The sequence below is a fragment of the Falco cherrug genome, chromosome 1 (genome assembly GCF_023634085.1).
Source record: "Falco cherrug isolate bFalChe1 chromosome 1, bFalChe1.pri, whole genome shotgun sequence".
In the NCBI taxonomy this organism is placed as follows: domain Eukaryota; kingdom Metazoa; phylum Chordata; class Aves; order Falconiformes; family Falconidae; genus Falco; species Falco cherrug.
Genome location: NC_073697.1, coordinates 4,450,244 through 4,465,676, shown reverse-complemented (window position 1 = coordinate 4,465,676; position 15,433 = coordinate 4,450,244). Strand labels below are relative to the sequence as shown.

Genomic DNA, 15,433 nt, shown 5'->3' with positions numbered 1-15,433 from the left:
ACAAGATGACAGTAAGGTGTATATTTAAGTTCTAACTAATACTGGCAAATGTTAATGGTTTAATTTGTTAATGACAGGATGTAATGAACTCTTGAAACTATTAGCTCGCTTATATTTCAGTTGAGGGGGATATTTAAATCTTGGGAGGGAAGAAAAGCTTTTTTTTCCTTTTTTTTTTTTTTAATAGCCAAAGACATCTGCAACGTTAGAGAGAACAGTAGCTTGCTAAGAAAGACCTTCCCTTTCTGCATCTCCTAGCTCCCTGCACCTTAAAAGGCAAAACACTAAAACAGTTTAACACACTAGAATCTGAAGAACAATCGTATTTGAAACAACTACCATAAATTTGTTTAGCTGCTTTTCTCCCTTCCCCCCAAATCTCAGTTACAGCAGATGAGCAAAATGCCACAGGAACCCCACGCTTCCTTCACCTCTCAGAAATTCGCATGGCTCATTTCACACTCTGGCTAGCTTGACGTTAAAAGGCATGTGCAGTTTTCTAATTTACGGTTAACAAGTCCATATTATCTTTGTAATCCCTATTGTCATGCAATAACATTTCCCCACGTAGGTTCAACTGGGTACTACAAATAATTTCTCATAAGTTTACTTGATAATAACAAACACATCTTAAGGAATGAGAGAAAGCTTATTATAATAATTGTTTGCAGGTGTTAAATGAAAAGCATTATAGAAATATGTGTAACACACTATTAAACCAGAATCTCATAATAAGGGATGGATAATGATAAAGAAGTCTACACATTTCACGGCTCAGAAATTAATTTCTTAGACTTCCATCATTCAAGGAAATCACATTCCAATCACTGTTCAGGTGACATGAGTTTTCATACTTACAGTAATCTCCTGTATTGACAGTACATCAGAAATAGTTCCCTGAAGAATAAGGCTAATTTTCCAACCCAGTCAACCCTCACTGTGAAGTCTGGATTGGGATGGTGATGGAAAAGTTTCTGCAAAGGTTGAAGTACTGAGCCTTAAAGCATTCTTTATTCTTACGGAGTAATGATGGCAAATCTACCCTCTCTCATTTCAGTCTTTTGAATAAGTCCGTAAAGCAGACATAGGCAGTTTCACCTTGCTGTGCTTGACTCTTTCAGTGCCTTTCCCTTCTAGATCTTGTCCAACTGCCATTAATCTTACATGACATCTTTTTTTCAAGCTTTTGATTAATCTTACAGAAGTGAAACTGTTAGCAAGGTCTTTCACTCCCAGAAGTACATTTCTTTTGCATACCTGATAGGCTCTTGTTAAAGTTGCTTAAGGAATTACATCCAGTGTTTGAAGCGGGAAGGTATGCAGGGTTGGGTATGTGTGTATGCATTGGTCCTTGCAATACTGAAAAGCTGGGAATGTGCCCACTTGAGGAGGGAGGTCCTGTTCAGAGGGCCAGCAATGGCTGTACCTTCTTCCCACGTGAAAAGATTCTGCATATCCCCTTCCTGGCTTTTCTGAAGCTGCTGAGCTGGCGAGTGCTCGCTGAGTCCTCACCTTCCACTGGTGCCCTCAGCCCAGCATTGCCTGGCTCTTGGCATGCCAGCCCTGATGACCAGGGTGCATCAGGAAAGGTGATACGGCCTTTGTGATGATTTGCTTTGTCTCTGCAGGACTGTCGCCTTCTGCTGTAACTTCTCCACAAGATAGTCGTTTGTTTTGTGACTGCTTTGCTCTAGCAGCATCCTAGCATTCACTGAGGGGCACTGTCTTTGGATGTAACACAGAAACAAATAATGTAGTCTCGTAAATCGTCACCTCTGAATATTGAGTTGGATGCTTTATGAAACAGTAAGGACACGATGAACTAACTCCGTGTGTGTGTGTGTGTGTACGTGTGTTTAAAAGTTATTGTCTTTTTCCCTTCTAAAATGGAAGTGGTCATTATTTTCATCCCTGGTGTACCCCTCTCCATACTGCCTCTCTTCCCTGCCTTTGCAATGGCCTCTAAGTGTCCGTAATTAAAGGTTGCTGCTGCGGATCACAGTAGCGTTCAAGCAGGAGTATCACAACCAGTGCCACGCTGGAGTGTGGAGTATTTGTAGATGTGTCACTTTCATTCACTGGCCTTCTCAGGTGAGCACTACATCTACCCTTCCAGCTCTGTGTGAGGCTGAGGCTGACTTGGTACTGTAGTTTCAATGGGGGAACCAAGGAGGAAATCAAACGGAAGAACAACTAGAATAACTTTAGTAATAAATAAATAAAATTCAGATCACTTCGCTTCATTAGCAGGCCAGAATGTACCTGCTGTCACTCTGTTGCAAAGCTTATGGCACTCATTTGTTGGAGACACAGATAATTATTCAGGGAGAAGTCAACCTCTCTCTACTGTGGTGCTCTCTGAAGCACCCTGAAAATACAAATAATTATTTTTGTCAAAGTTCACTTAAATCCAGACTAGAGTAAGTCAATAGAGAGAACAGTCAGAGTTGTATTCTTTCCTTGGTGCTTCTGTTGGTTTCACTGAAGGGCACATTGGATACGCAAAACCAAAAGATGCTCCAGTGTCACAGAGAAATGGGTTCTTAGTTGGGTAAGAAAATGCTAACTCCCACAACCTCCAGTTCAAGCAATAAGGTGGAAAGCAAAAGACTGCCAAGCTGAATGAATTAACTCACTTGTAGTAAGATGCTGAAGACACTACCTTGCCAACTTCTGACAGCAGCTATGTTTTACTGGCTGTAACTAAGGTTCAGTTATAGAAAATCTATACGCTGGCTCTTATTTCCATCTTTTGCATATGTATCCGTAAGATGGGAATCTAAAGGTAAGAGAGACCTGTGAATGATTAATGAAAATACTAGGTATTTAAATGAGCAACGACAAATATTTAGCGAACTCTGTGTCTTCAGATTAGCAGAAATTATGGTAGTGTCTGGGGAATGTTATTGGAGACAACTATACTTCAGATGAGCACGCTTTTGGACCCTTGGAGGGGAATAAAGAAGCCCACAACTTGAACGTGCTTATGGCTTGTGAAGGAACTGAAAGTACAGGAGTCAGTCTCTTACAACACACTGACTGCTTTTGTGGGATTAAATTGCCTAATCCGCTCCCAAAGTGCTGCACCTGATATTTCTTTCTCCTTACGCTGACTGTAAAACATTTGGATAATTGTGTGAGCTGCAGAGCTGTGCAAAGACAACAATTCCCTAATACTCTTTGCAGGGGGTAAAGTGTTAGTGTATCTATTGCTGGCCACGGAGGTTCCCAGAAGAGTTAATGTAGTGCTAAAGCTTTTAAAGAAAATATGTATTACTTGCAATGAGATTCAGAATCCTTGTGTTCAGCCTGAAATGGTTTTATGGGGAGTAAAAATTTAATGCACTTACCTGCATAAAATGGTACGCATGTTGACCATCACCATTCTGCTTTAGTCTAGGCAAAAATCCATTTGCAAAATGAGGTTTGAGTTAGTTTGAATGAGGTGATCTTCAATGCTTTAAGCAGTATTACTGAAACTGTATGCACCTGATCGTGACCTGCACTGTATTCTTGATGGGCATTGTCTGTAGTGGGAGGTGGGAAAGCTCCATGTCTCACACAACTGGCTGATGAAACCATCAAATGGCAACAGCAGCAAGTGTAAGATGTACCGAGCTGTGTGTCTATGGCAAGTGCCTAGCATCAGGCAAGCTGATGCTCCAGAGAGGCTCTGCTGGCTCCAGCATGAGGCAGGCACTGGCAAAGTGACCAGAAGTCTCTCTTCTCTGCAGCTCAGTTCCTCATGTGCTGAGATTATTTTAGCTGCTTCAGCCTCTGAAGGATGGCGTCCCTGAATGCTACGTACATCAGGCTTTAAAGTGTATGGGGGGGGGGGGGGGGGGGGGGAAGGAAAAAGAAAAAAAAATGCTCTACACTCAGTCAAAACCCCTGCTAAACTCATCCTCACCTTCATTACCTTTAAGCACGCTGGTCAGTGGTAGTTGTACCCACTCTTCCTTTTCTTCTTGACAAGCTTGGGTTAGACAAGCACTGCCCGTGCTGCGGAGCCTGCCAGGGTGAGCAGGGGAAGGAGAAGGGACAGAACTGTCCTGGAGCAGCTTGCTTGTGCATGGGCCCCATGGCACTGGCTGGGGAGGTCCCTGCCAGGCAGTTTCCCTGCCCCAGTGGCTTGGGGGGCAGTGGCTATCACCACTGAAACCCCTTGAGATCTGTTGTTTCAGGCTGTTGCAGGTATTGGCAGACGTTTTTTGTCATTGCAGTGTAACAGTGCACCCTGGGTTTATGTTTCAAATTACCCTGAGCAGTAGGGGAGAAACTGGTGGGAGCCCAGTTCTAGCCCTTAGGCTTTGCAGTAACTCTGACATGTCACCTTCTGTGTAGGCACAAGTCTACCAAAGTAAAGTTATTCTGGGAATGAGGCATTTCTAGATGTGAGAGAAGGAAAGAAATAACGGTGGGGAGGAAAAGTGTGAAAGAAGCACAAGGGAGATAAGACTAAGGCAGTTACTGACCCAAGAATTTACATATCCCAGTTCAGGCAGAAGATCATTTCTCGTTTTGTGAGTTTGCTGAGGTTTTCATAAGATCAGTAAGTTCCAAGTAAAGACATTTCAGACCTTGTTACTATCCTGGCAATAAAGCAAGTAATTTTTTTTTTCTTTTCTTCTCTTCTATTCCCCACTGGAAGAACAAGGATTCTTTTACAGCCTTGCACAGGATAGTATAAGGGAGCTTTGCTTGCTCTAAGTTAGTGCATGGTTAATAGTAAGTTGCAGAACATAATTGGCAGATCTTACTGATGCAGCAGTCTGAATGCTTCTGATTGATTGCTGAAATTTAAAGGCTGGCATACTGCTCCAGCTGTGGTCAACATTAGCAAAATGAATGACCTTCACATGCCTGATCTTGTGCTGTCACACTGTATTGACTGTCAGAATTAAGAGCAGAGAAGAAAATGTTAAATGTTCACCCAGAAGAGAAGTACAACAGGCTTCCAGTAATAGTCTGGCAATAACCATAATTTTAAAGTCAAATAAGCACGTAGGCCCTGAATGAGCAGGAGCACTTCTGAAGTGTAGTTGTTTATCTGAAAAAAAAGTTACTCAAATGGCATTATGGTGTTTCTCATTGAATGTTGTGATGGTTTCCAGAACTAGCGCTCTTGCTCTGAACAGAGAGAGGGGAGAGAAATGACACTGCCAAATCTGAAAATAGTCTGGAATCTGAATGAATGCAGGGTTGGTCTTCTTTCTTTTGCCTAGTGGATGGACAAAGTTACAGCCTTGCTTGCATCAATTTGTGACCAGTGTTGGCAGTAATATCCTTGGTGATTCCTGTTGTTGTGCATGGTAATTTTTGGACCAGGTGTAAGCTGTTGGACTGGGCTGGTACACCAGCAAAAAGGAAATAGATCATTGTTCCTCACGTTGACTCTTCGCAGCCTGTGACGGGAAAAACACAAGGGTTAGAAATTAAGACTTAAAACAGAAACGGGGAAGAAGAAATCTCCTTCCAGTGAAATTTCTTAATGATTTCAAAATCCTGCAGGATTTTGGAAACGTTCAACAAGTGATGTTATGTTTTTCCATCACCCGATAACCCATCACTGCTGAGCAGCGTGAACACATGCACACGTGTACAACCCAGAGGTGTTTTCCAGTCTTTCTTGACTTCATTGCCTATATGCAAGAATGTACTCATCTACGTATTTCTGTTCTCAGTTCACACTGCTCAGCTCCCTCCCGTACAGGCTGTGATGTTACATCTGTGGAGGGGAATAGCAGGCAAATGGTCTCCTCGCTGACCCTGTCGACAAGCGCAAGTGTAGCTGACATGACCGCAGGAAAAAAAGCAGCGTTTCCTAATGGGGTAATGGCATAATGGTATCTTGCTTTGATCAGACAGGTACTAGGCAGTCCTGGCCCCGGGAGCACTGAGTGCCAAATGTTGTTAGACACTAAGTGTATACACTCAGTGCCATCTGGGACATGGGCTCTAGGAAAGGGGACACTGAGCTGCTGTAAGCTGCTACCTTGGTGTTGCTGAAGTCCTAGGGCAGGTAGGGTTTATGCTGGCTGATGATCTGCCTGGGTTCATTATGGTGGAGGGATGTCTAGGATTTCATTTTCTACGGTACTTTCACCATACCCGTCTCCTTTTCCCCTTAAGAGTCAGTCAAAACAAAGCCCATTTTAAAAGAAATGAATGTAGAAAATGCAAAACATAAGGGCCTCTTACAAAGCGTCTTTTACAGTGCTGGGGACATAAAACAGGGCAGTGGAAGATAAGCCATTATGTATGTTGAGGAAGTCTAAGAATAAAGATTATAGGCAAACAGTCTACCTTTCTTTACAAGGCCTTGATTTACATCCCTGAAATCTCAAATTTAGCTATTACAATGAAGTCCTGTTGCACACAGAGCTGCTTTTTTATCACCACTTAAAATCTAATTAATCCGTATTGAAGCACAAAGATTTCTGTTGTGTTTTAGGGTGAGGGGTCATAGAGCCCTCTTTGTTCATCCTCAGGCTTGTAATCATCAGGCATTGGGATATAATTTTACCAAGCAAATTGGAAGGTAACAGATCAAATCCTTATCGGAAAGCCTAACTCATGGTTTAGTGAAGTCCTTCGTCCTTTATGTGAAACTTTATATTCATGACAAACAAAAAAGGGTTTCAGAGCTTACAAAGGGTTAATAGCAAGGGCTTATATTTGGGGCAGCAGAGAACTAAAATCATCACAGCTTCCACCATCACTCAAGGTAGCGGTTCTTCCAGAACTGTGGGGGAGACCTTCCTCCTCAAGCTTTCAGGACTCTGCTCTTATAATGGCCTTGGTCTATCCAGTGATGCAATTAAGTGGCATCCTATTCTCTCTGTTGGGATGGGTCCTGTCCTGTCTCACGACCTATTTACCCCAGTGGAAAAATCTTAACTTGGAACTGAATGAAATGGAGATCTGGACCATGGGACTCTGGCAAGCTTGTGTTGTCCAGGAAGAAGGGGGCATGCAGTGCAAGGACTTCGATTCTTTCCTAGCTTTGCCTCCAGAGCTCAGGATTTCTAGGATTTTGATGTTTTTTTCCAATGGATCGGGGCTTTTGGGCCTTTTGCTCTCAGGATTGGGGTTGGACTGTTTGAAAATTGGTGAAAGACAACAGGAACAAAAGAAACGGCTGTTGCTGTTTGGAGGAATGCTCTTCTGGATATCGGGGATTACAGCTATTGTCCCAGTTTCTTGGGTGGCCCATTCCACAGTCCAGGAATTTTGGGATGACAATATACCAGATATTGTTCCCAGGTGGGATTTTGGGGAAGCGTTATTTATTGGCTGGCTTGCTGGATTTTGTCTTATATTAGGTGGATCCCTACTTAATTGCACAATCTGTTCAACTGAAGTCCATCCATCTTCGGTCCATTATGCAGTAGCAGAACAGCAAGATCAGTGTCAACACTTGGAAACTGAAACTAGGCCTTAAAACGGAAGGTTTTAAGCAGTACAGAGAGACTGTCCTATCTTTTCCAAACTCTAGTGCAAGCCAGAAGCTTGTTCCAGTAGTAATTCAAAGGACTCTTTGTTACCTAGCTGATTTCCTAAACTTATGTCTGTTCTCTCCGTAACTGGTACTGGAAGGCGGCGCGTTTTCTCACCTGGAGGACCGTTTAAAACTTTGTTTCACAGCAGAATGCTGAAGTTTTCATAGACCACGCAGAAAAGGTGCTTTTGCTTTCTCAACTGCACTGTAAAATCCTGAAAATGAATATGCATGTTCCCTTGCAGCTTGGCTTTTAACCAAAATGTGCTTCCTTTTCATATTAGCCGATTAAATGAGCCTCAAAGTTTGACTCCCTGTTGCAACTTTCCACTTACCTAACGCAGTGACCTACAAACTTGCAGTTCTCATGTCCTGAACAGTCTCAATACATGCATCAAATTGTCTTTCTGCGTACTTAAGAAACTGTTATGCTAAGAAAACTAGGTTGCTGAAGTTCTAGCGAGCTTTGCAAATGTCTCTTTTGTGCACGGGGTGTTACGGTGTGGGTGCTTCATACCCAAGAAGTTGTGTTTTCCCAGTCTAGCACATTAAGCTGCCATACAAGTTACTCCGAGTGTTTCTGGCACCTGCGTACTTTATGCACCAAAAGTAGGCTGAGAAATGCTGCTTTAAAAAATACTCACCCTGTCTTCTTCAGGTATTGAGGCATTATGCATCCTAACAAAGGCTCCTTCAGCTCCATTCACTTACAGCAACGCATTGTTCTGAACGTATAACCTTTGACTTTGAACAGATTGTACTTAACCAGCCCCAAAGCAGACAGCTTCATTTGCTGCAAGTGGAAGTGCATCACTGGGGTATTAAAACTTCATTTAAAAATGAACCCTGAGAGGCTGAAACTAGCAGAGCTGCTGTAATGCTTTAGCAGACTGATGGAAAGCAAAGGAGATGCTTTTCTTAAAAAAAACGAGAACAAAACTAATGAAAGGTAAGCCCAGCTGTAGCCACACCCTTCAGCCACCGGTTTACTACTTCCCTATCCCCCAAACACTGCACATAGAACCAGGCAACACCAAGCAGGAGGGGGAGGAGTATTTCATGCTTTATAAAGCATTGCTTTAACTTTTGCTTGTGTTCAGTATGACAAAGAATTGAGCAGAACAGTGTCCGCAAAAGGAAGCGCTGTAATGCTTCTGTGGCTGCTGACAATGAACTTGGTCCACAGATGCAGGCTCCAGTTAGCTGGATTTCTTTTGTCTGTGCTAGGATGGATTTTAACCAGTACCGGTAACTATTTACGACTGGAAAAATCTCAGCTTAGCCCAAAATGTGCTGGAGCTTTGGACTGTGGGACTGGCAAGCCTGTATAGCCCAAGCTGTAGGAGGAACACAGTGTAAAGATTGTGATTCTTTCCTAGTTCTGCCTCTAGAATTCAAGATTGCCAGGATTTTAGTATCTACATCAAATGGACGAGGACTGCTGAGCCTTGTGATCTCCAGTCTTGGTTTGGACTGCCTAAAGATGGAGGATACAGAGCAGAAGCTAGAGAAACAGCTGTTACTACTTGGAGGAATACTCCTGTGGCTGGCTGGAGTTCTGGCCTTAGTCCCTATTTCTTGGGTTGCCCGTGCTATAATGCAGGAATTTTGGGATGAAGACATCCCAGAGATTGTGCCCACATGGGAAACAGGGGATGCACTGTTTGGTGATTGGTTTGGTGGATTTTTTTTTTTTTTGGTTATAATTCTAGGGGGATCTCTACTCCTCTCCACAATCGCTTACCATCTGACCATCAATTACCAGAGCAGTATGCAATGGCAGATATGCAAGACACCCATCAACATCTGAAAACAGAAGATTTTATGAGGGTAGATATCAGGTTTTCAGATTTCTTACTCTTGCATTACAGTTAAGAAAGGTCTGCTGAATAGACAGGTTACTGTTTACAAGACTGGGGGGAGAGATTGTGTCTTACTAAGTAGTTCCTTTAATTACTACTTACATTCAATTTTAATTACAGTAATTGACGAGCTATGGAGATCTAAGTCACCACTGTATTTCCCCAAAATCTGATCAACTGCAGATTTTGTTTTTGTAGTTTTGCTTTTTTTTTTTTTTTTTTTTTTTTTTTTAGGAGACTATAAAATCTTAATCTGTAGGCATGCACGGAGACTTGACCAGATTTTAAGTGGCAGAACTCCTACCTGGGGCGGCTTTAAACAATGTCTTTTTTACAGAAATAGTTTATGTTCTGAAACATTCTGTAGTCCCAGTTCAACATGCATTACAAAAACCTAATACCTTGAATGAAGATCCCTGGACCTGTATCATTTTCAGCAAACTAAATGTTGTCAGACAATGTCATGTAATAAGAGATTCTCTGGGTGGCAGTGGTGGGGAGAATATGACCAAACATATCCCTGCACAATCTCCCTTTCTTTAAGGAAAGCCAGTATTTCAGAGTAACAATGAGATATGTCCAGTGAAGAGGTAATAGTGCTCGTTGCTAGTGCAGTTTTTACCTAATGAAGGTAAAGAACTAACTTCAAGTATATGAATCGGTTTCTGTGTAACTTATCCTACGACTCGCCAGTGATTGATGTGAACTTTCTATAAATCGCAATGATTTTACACTGACAAAGCTACAGCAGCCATCTGTTTCTGCAAAGAACATATAAAGACATAGAAGAGCAATAAAAGAATACAACACGGGTCTGGAAAAGAACTTTGTTAAAAAATGTATTTTCCAATCACTGAAACACATGGAAAGTGCAGAGACAAATCTATGTGACGTACTTGCATACTCTTACAGACAAAATTAGAACAGAAACCATTCAGAATATAACCTGATTAAATATTTAGTTCAGTCCTGAGCATTTGATATTTAATACAGTATAAACATAGCAATAGAAAAAAATAAATCTTAAAATTATTTGATTTGTGTTCTTTTACAATTTATGCTAAACTTCGCTCATTCAGCCAAATATTCTTGTACCAGCAAATATTTAATTTTGATATATGCAACTGCAGTGACATTGGTACCTGGAAATAGAACTAATTACATTCGTTACATTTTGCTGTGCAGAGTAAATTCCACTTCAAGACTAATATTTATAATTTTAAATGGATGGGGATTTATTTGTGTTATTGTATTATTTTAGCTTATTGAGTGTTTCAAGTGTGAACAAACTGAATTAGAAAAAAACCCCAAAACTCCAAATGTAAATTGTTAAAAGCTGCCTACTAAAGTTGAGCAATCTGGAAAATGAGGAGCATGAATAAGTTTAAGTCTGTCACTTTTAAATTAATTTTGCAAGCTAAAGCCAGAAATACTTAAATTTTGATGTCACCTCATGCTTACAAATCAGATAATACTTTTTCTTTGAAAATTATTCAACATGTGAGAAGAAACAGCTAATCTGGCAAGAATTTAGATAGCTCTAAATATTTTTCACAATAGCATCCTTAATGTCAAATATTTTTATGGCCAGAACTGAACTATATTAAACCAAACATAAATAAAAGACTGTAAATAAATAAAAGAAAAATCATAAAGTACACCTCTAAACATCATTCTACAAACAACTTATATAATCAAATTGAGAAGTTGAAACTGTCAACCTTCATTTCACCTCTACATTAAATAATTCCAGATTTGGTTTTGTTATTTTGTTGGTTTTTTTTTTAAATTGACCTTTCAAACATGAATGTTATCTCAGACCCAAGAAACAAAAAACAAATGGGGCATTCATAAAGGATGTTCAATCAGTCATCTTGCCCAAAATAGCATGTTTGGCTATACAGTTAAGTGAACGGATGCATTTGTGCATAAGAAAACCCTTGGGTGTTACACAGACCTCTCATCTCAGAATTGTCATTTTGAATTTAAGACAGCTGCTATCATACCGTGGTTATATTTGCTGCCACTTTCTCACCAAGTAATTATAGCCTTTTTGAAAGATGAAGTCCATGCATATGCGGCTTGTTGCTTGGGGAAGAACACTTTCGCCAGTGAATTAAATATATCTGAGTGCAACATATTAAGTAGAAAATGAAATAATTCCGTTATCTGCACTGTCCACCTACTTACACAGTACCCACAGGAGGTAAGACCCCAACTGCTTTACCAAGACTGGGCTGCTTAAACACCTACATCTAATGTTCTGGACTTCTAACAGAATACATCCAAGTTGATGCTGCTTCCTAGCAGGCTGCTTCATGTAAGACAAATTTGAAATCTGCCCTTCACATTATTTATTAAACCTGTGCACCCTCACCTGCATACAGGGACTTCTAGGCAGGAGCTTTTCTTTTTCAGAAAGGGTTTACCTTACCAACAAGACTTCTGGTATCTGACTTAGTATGTGACAGATTTTTCTCCTGGTACAAATACTTCAATGAAACATCTTCATATTTCTAAACCTAACAAACACTTTGACGTGTTTGTAGTTGGCAATAAGACAGCCCTAGGACAAAAGATTAACATAGAGAAACCCTCATTTTTAAGCATACAGTGGATATAACTATTCTGATTTCAATGTTGGTATTATGAATTTGATTCAGCTTCCAGTTCAGAAAACAGCTGCCCCTTTTCGTAGTCTCATAATAAGCTTTCAGGGTTTCTTGTCTGCCTTACCTTTCTCACTCTCCCACAGATGCAAGAAACCTTTTAGTGCAGGTTGAAGTACTGTACATTCACAAAACTAAACTCTGAACTCCGTCTCCTCCTAGAAGTTATTAAAAAACAAAACCAGAAGAAGTTTTTTTCAGAAACAAAATTCCAATGTGGGTGATGAATCTACTTAGCAGCTGTTGCGAGGCAGCCTTGATGTTTTGGAAAGGAGCTTACACTTGTCATTAACTTTAAACTATAAAAGTCACACTCTTGTACAAAAATATTGCATGGCAAAACAGCCATCTTCACAGTCTGCTCACATGAAAATAGTGAAAAGATAAAACAATCTTCTGTTGAACGTAATATTTCTCAACAGTGCAGTTCAACAGGATACATGCTTAGTACTGCCTTTGTTCCTTTGTTCCATCTTTACAAAATAAACACACACATGCAATACATACAAACTGTACAAAATCAGCATCAGTATACCAAAATTAATCTACTTTGGTTTTTGGGTTGTTGGGGGTTTTGCCATTTTTTTTTAAGCATACAACAATTCAATTCACTATATTTTACAAATAAACATATCAATAGTGAATGTAAAATAGAAGATCTTTAAAAGCAGGTCACTGGAACTACAAAGTTCATCTGAAAAGAGATGAACAACTGTAAAAACACTTCAATGAAAATGCATTATTATACATCATCAGCTGGAAGGGCTGGTATACTGATCTTTGCTCTTGTGAAGTATGCAATCTTCTCCCTGAAATTAGAAAACAAGTTATTATTTTACTATTTATGGCATGCCTCCAATGGTGTCTGCTGTAGAGTTGCTAATGTTTGAGCACAGTTCTTAAAAATACAAGTTTGGAAAACAAACAGTAAGGAAAATATGCAGTGAATGTGTTTACAAGTGTAGCATTCTGACATAATTCCCTTCTTAGGCAGACTTCTGTAAAAAGCAGCTCCAGTTTTGAAAAAGAAAACCACATCAATATTTCATTAATAACTGCAATGGTAAGACTGAAGTATTGACCTAGTCACTGAATTTCCTATGGTGGTATTTCAGTGCTGGGGGGTGGCGAAAAGGCAAAATAAACCATTGTAGCCTGACTTGGAGAAGGGTCTGGAGGAGGCTCGGAGAAGCAGAATTTCCAACCCATTTTCTAGTTGCTTCCCTTGTGCTGTTACCATTTCTGTCTCCTACCAACTGAGAGACTACTGAAGCATAGCGAGTTGACACCAGCTTGTCTGCCGGCAGCCTGGAAAGCAGATGATGAGTATTGGGGGCTTAACAATTAAAGCTCAGAAGGGTCCTTCTTCTTGGGAGCTTCAAAAATGCCTCTGTGCGATGAGTCTGTGAGGCCGCAGCACCATAGCAAGCCCAACTAGCAGGGCGCATACAAGTCAGCCTTGGGAGGCAACTATTTGCCCAGTTGACTAAACCACGTCTTCCACTGGCAAAGCTTGACTTCGCATCGAAAACAGTAGCTCAGAGCAAAACCAGCTACGTGAACTGGATTCCTTGGCTAGCTGTGTGCTGATTAGACGATAAAGGAGAATGGAGTCTTACAGTAGGACCTTCCCTGCAGGGGAATGATGTCGTGAGCCCTATTACGTGTTCCTGTCAATTTGGGCAGCAGTCTGTGATGACTGTTAAATGACCAGCGTCGACCAAACCTCTTTTTCAACATTTGCACAGAAAGTGAAAACTGTTTGAAGATGCTCTGAATGTCATACTGAAGTGACCGGCTCAGCTTCCTTGCTGAGGAACCCTTTTCCTTTCTCTCTTTTCGCTTTGATTCTGCATCACTTACAGTTGCGGTTTGCAGTATGTGCCTCACAGGCCCCACTTTGCTTATGGATTTCCCAAACTGCTCATAACAGGCTGGCTTGAAAAAGGAAAAAAAAATAATCCTCCAGCTTACTAGGAGCTGACTTAAATTTCCTATTGTGCTGGTTAAACCAAGACATCTACACAGGAATCCAGAAATCAAGCTTTTAAAAAGTGACAAAACAGATCAAATTAGCTTGCAGTACTGTTTCTATGTGGAAGAGTAAGCATTGCATTTTTCAATCAACAGTTTCATATGTATTTTTATACAGAAGTGTGGCCTTTGGGCTGCTAGTCTGCCACTTACTGCCCAGCCTTTTAGGAATTTAGACCAGTTAGAAGAAAGGTTTGAGATAGAAAGCGTGCAATCTGGCTTACGGTAAGCAAGAACACTTGATTAATTGCTTCATGTAATCAGTTGCTGTTCCCGCAACCAAAAGGAGGAGGGAAACAAAAAGGAGGAGGGATTCTAGATCCTTCTTGAATAATAAGTCTTGAGTAAGGCACAAGTATTTAATCAGTTTCCTGATGAGATGTATACTGTTCTACTTCTGGAGGCGTGATTTGTTTCCAGTACCTGCCATCACTGGAAAAGATCCCGTTACTTAAAGCCCACTGTCTGTCTGCTGTGGGGGACGTGAGCCACGGCGATGGTCACACACGTCCTTGCCCACAGCAGATGCCACGCAGAGGTCTGAAACTTTTCACTCTGCTTCCTCACGCCACAGCTCAGCTGCCATACTGCCACCTCTGCCACGTAAGCAAGTTACCGAGCCCTGGTCCTTTGAAACTCCAACTTTGAGCTATGCTAGAAATGCACAATGTTTCTTGCAACTCAAAGGCGTGTGGATTTTTGACTAATATTACAAGGCGTGTCTGGTTATATTTAGAAGTAATTCATGTTACTTCACCACATTAAAGAGTAGAAAAGCAGAACAGGCCATACCTGAATGACTGCACCTGCAGTGGCACTTTCTGGCTCTGCTCCCGTAAGCGGCATACATCCTTAGAAGCTTTCCTCATCAATTTCTCAGCGCTTAAACCTTGTTTCTGTTCTTCTTTTGACTGTTCAGCCTGTAAACAGGAAAAATAACTCTGTCTTGCTAATAACGAACAACTACTCATTTCAAAGAAATGACAAGCAAAACACCCGGCAGTGTTAGGTTTACAGTTGGACTCAATGATCTTAAAGGTCTTTTCTAACCTAAATGATTCTAGGAAAATCTCTACAAAGAGTCAGCAAGACAAAAGACTGACATCACAAGCCTAAGCCATGGGTATGAAATAAGGTATCAGAACTAAAAAAAAAATAAATGAAACACATTCCATGCCATCATGGGTGGCTACTAGGTGTTCTAAATTTCGATGAGGCATTTCTTAAGGCTTTAAGTTAGACAATACCTAAATTTGTATGAGTAAATGTCTATCCAAATATCTTTTTAGAACTGGGAGATGGGGATTCTCTTTCCATGTAAAACACTTTTCTATCCTAATGAAAGCTGTCAGGAAAGTTGCCTATGC

The 15,433-nt window shown here is 40.8% G+C and overlaps 3 protein-coding genes across 6 annotated transcripts in view; 2 read left to right on the top strand and 1 right to left on the bottom strand.

Annotated features, from left to right (window-relative positions):
* The first annotated feature begins 6,667 nt into the window (after positions 1-6,667).
* LOC102057087 (claudin-22-like) lies at positions 6,668-7,823 on the top strand. Its single transcript, XM_005445362.3, has one exon. It carries the CDS (start codon positions 6,794-6,796, stop codon positions 7,442-7,444), a length of 651 nt encoding a protein of 216 aa, XP_005445419.1. The 5' UTR covers positions 6,668-6,793; the 3' UTR covers positions 7,445-7,823.
* A 51-nt stretch (positions 7,824-7,874) lies between these two features.
* The window catches only part of LOC102058684 (claudin-22-like), a 43,102-nt gene continuing 35,543 nt past the window's right edge, over positions 7,875-15,433 (top strand). Inside the window, 4 exon segments of the mRNA XM_014285102.3 lie at positions 7,875-8,759; positions 8,761-8,814; positions 8,816-9,243; positions 9,246-9,331. Of these exon segments, the coding sequence (XP_014140577.3) occupies positions 8,650-8,759; positions 8,761-8,814; positions 8,816-9,243; positions 9,246-9,331 (678 nt within the window). The 5' untranslated portion in view covers positions 7,875-8,649.
* WWC2 (WW and C2 domain containing 2) overlaps positions 10,187-15,433 on the bottom strand; it is a 104,793-nt gene continuing 99,546 nt past the window's right edge. For all 4 annotated transcript variants that reach the window (XM_055701596.1, XM_055701591.1, XM_027814126.2 and 1 more), the window contains exons 22-23: positions 14,859-14,986; positions 10,187-12,841 (exon numbers count right to left, since the gene is read on the bottom strand). In XM_055701596.1, coding sequence (XP_055557571.1) covers positions 12,775-12,841; positions 14,859-14,986 — 195 coding nt within the window. In that variant the 3' untranslated portion in view covers positions 10,187-12,774. The remainder of the gene's footprint in view (positions 12,842-14,858; positions 14,987-15,433) is intronic.

Coding starts and splice junctions, on each gene's coding strand:
- LOC102057087 (XM_005445362.3), top strand. CDS start 6,794: ATGGCCTTGGTCTATCCAGTGATGCAATTAAGTGGCATCCTATTCTCT.